Source organism: Desmodus rotundus, chromosome 10, assembly GCF_022682495.2.
Source record: "Desmodus rotundus isolate HL8 chromosome 10, HLdesRot8A.1, whole genome shotgun sequence".
Taxonomy (NCBI): Eukaryota; Metazoa; Chordata; class Mammalia; order Chiroptera; family Phyllostomidae; genus Desmodus; species Desmodus rotundus.
In genome coordinates this window covers 15,963,695-15,966,038 of record NC_071396.1, presented here as the reverse complement: position 1 = coordinate 15,966,038, position 2,344 = coordinate 15,963,695, and the positions used below count along the sequence as shown (strand labels likewise).

Below are 2,344 nucleotides of genomic sequence, written 5' to 3'. Positions count from 1 at the left end.
ACACATTAGTGACATACACTTACTGCAATGATTTATGTGATTTATCATATATAGATATGATTTATCAATGATAAAGATTTATGTGATTCATCATATCACTGTGAATAGTTCCTTAGAGAGGGCGTTCACTTGATGCAGTTCCCAAGTGTGCTAACACATGACGACAGCATCTACACGGGGGATGAACCTGCAGCGCCTGAACTGACTTGGTGGCACACACACTTGACACCCGCTTGAGAATCCAGCACAGGTCCAGGATCCTGTGAAAATGCACTTTCTCGAAACTCCCCTTGGTAAGAGTCACCTGTGACCATATATAGGCAGTGAAAACCAAGAAAGATGCTCATGTCTGTCCTTGGGACTAAGAGAGAACTCAGTGCCTGCTGGGCTGTTGGATTTGAAAGACATGGAGACATGTCACACTGTGAGACCACATAGTTCATGTCAGCGTCTGACACCAGAGCTCCCTATATAGCAGGAAGGCATGCAAATAGGGCCCCTCTGCTCATGAAAAGCAGCCCAGCCCTGACCCTGCAGCTCTGGGACAGGAGCCCAGCCCAGGATTCCCAGGTGTTCCAGTCTCTGCTCAGAACAGAACACAGACCCCTCACCATGGGGTTTGGACTCAGCTGGGTTTTCCTTGTTGCTATTTTAAGAGGTAGTTTATGGAGGATGAGAGACACTGAGCATACGAGTGGATATGACTGAGAGAAACAGTGGAGAGTGAAAGTTTCCTGACCTGATGTCTTTGTGTTTGCAGGTGTCCAGTGTGACGTGCAGCTGGTGGAGTCTGGGGGAGGCTTCGTGCAGCCTGGGGGGTCTCTGAGACTCTCCTGTGTGGGCTCTGGATTCACTTTCAGTAGCTACGATACGAACTGGGTCCGCCAGGCTCCAGGGAAGGGGCTGGAGTGGGTCTCATACATTCGTTATGATGCTGGCAGCACATACTACACCAACTCTGTGAAGGGCCGATTCACCATCTCCAGAGACAATGCCAAGGACGAGCTCTACCTGCAAATGAACAACCTGAGATCCGAGGACACGGCCGTGTATTACTGTGCGAGTGGCACAGTGAGGGGAAGTCAGTGTGAGCCCAGACACAAACCTCCCTGAGGGAGACAACAGGGCTGTGCTGCAGGGGATGCTCAGGACACCAGGGGGCGCTCAGGGCAAACCGAACACAAGGATCAGCTTGGGAGCAAGAAAAGATAAACAAAATGGGCAAGCCTTTAAGTAGGCTCATCAAGAAAAAAAGAGAGAGGATCCCCATAAACACAATTAGAAATGAAAGAGGAGAGATTACAACTGATACCACAGAAATACAAAGGATTGTAAGAAATTACTACAAAGAACTGTATGCCAAGAAATTTGAAACCCTAGGTGAAATGGACACATTTCTAGAAAAATATAATCTTCCAAAACTGAATGAAAAAGAAGCAGAAAACCTGAACAGACCAATAACAGCAGACAAAATTGAAGCAGTCATCAAAAAACTCCCAACACACAAAAGCCCTGGACCAGATGGTTTCACAGGAGAATTCTACAAAGCATTTAAGGAAGAGCTATCCCTTATCCTTCACAGACAATTCGAAAAAATCCAAAATGATGGAGGACTCCCAAACTATTTTTATGAAGCCAGCATCATCCTAATCCCAAGACCAGATAAAGTCAGAACAAGGAAAGAAAACTTCAGGCCAATATCGCTGATGAACATAGATGCTAAAATTCTCAACAAAATATTGTCAAACCGCATCCAGCTATACATTAAGAACATCATACACCATGACCAAGTGGGATTCATCCCAAGGATGCAAGGATGGTACAATATTTGCAAATCAATAAATATAATACATGACATAAGCAAAAGCAAAGACAAAAATCACATGATTATATCAATAGATGCAGAAAAAGCATTTCATAAGATACAGGACCCATTTCTGATAAAAACGCTCAGCAAAGTGGGAATAGAGGGAGCATTCCTCAACATAATAAGGGCTATATATGAGATACCTACAGCCAACATCATACGCAATGGAAAAAAAACTAAGAGCTTTTCCACTAAGATCAGGAACAAGATAAGGATGCCCTCTCTCACCACTCCTATTCAACATAGTATTGGAAGTCCTAGCCACAGCAATCAGAGAAGAAAAAAAATAAAAGGCATCAAAATTGGAAAGGAGGAAAGGAAACTGTCACTGTTTGCAGATGACATGATACTGTATATGGAAAATCCTATAGACTCCACCAAAAAACTACTTGACCTAAAAAATGAATTTGGCAAAACAGCTGGATACGAAGTCAATACTCAAAAATCAAAGGCATCCCTGTATACCAACAATGAAAT

At 43.7% G+C, this 2,344-nt stretch overlaps 1 gene segment (V, D, J or C); it reads left to right on the top strand.

Annotated features, from left to right (window-relative positions):
- Nucleotides 1–414: 414 nt before the first annotated feature.
- Nucleotides 415–1,113, top strand: LOC128779418 (immunoglobulin heavy variable 3-48-like). The segment is given in 2 exon segments: nucleotides 415–424; nucleotides 761–1,113. Coding segments are annotated over 2 exon segments (363 nt in total).
- Nucleotides 1,114–2,344: the final 1,231 nt, after the last annotated feature.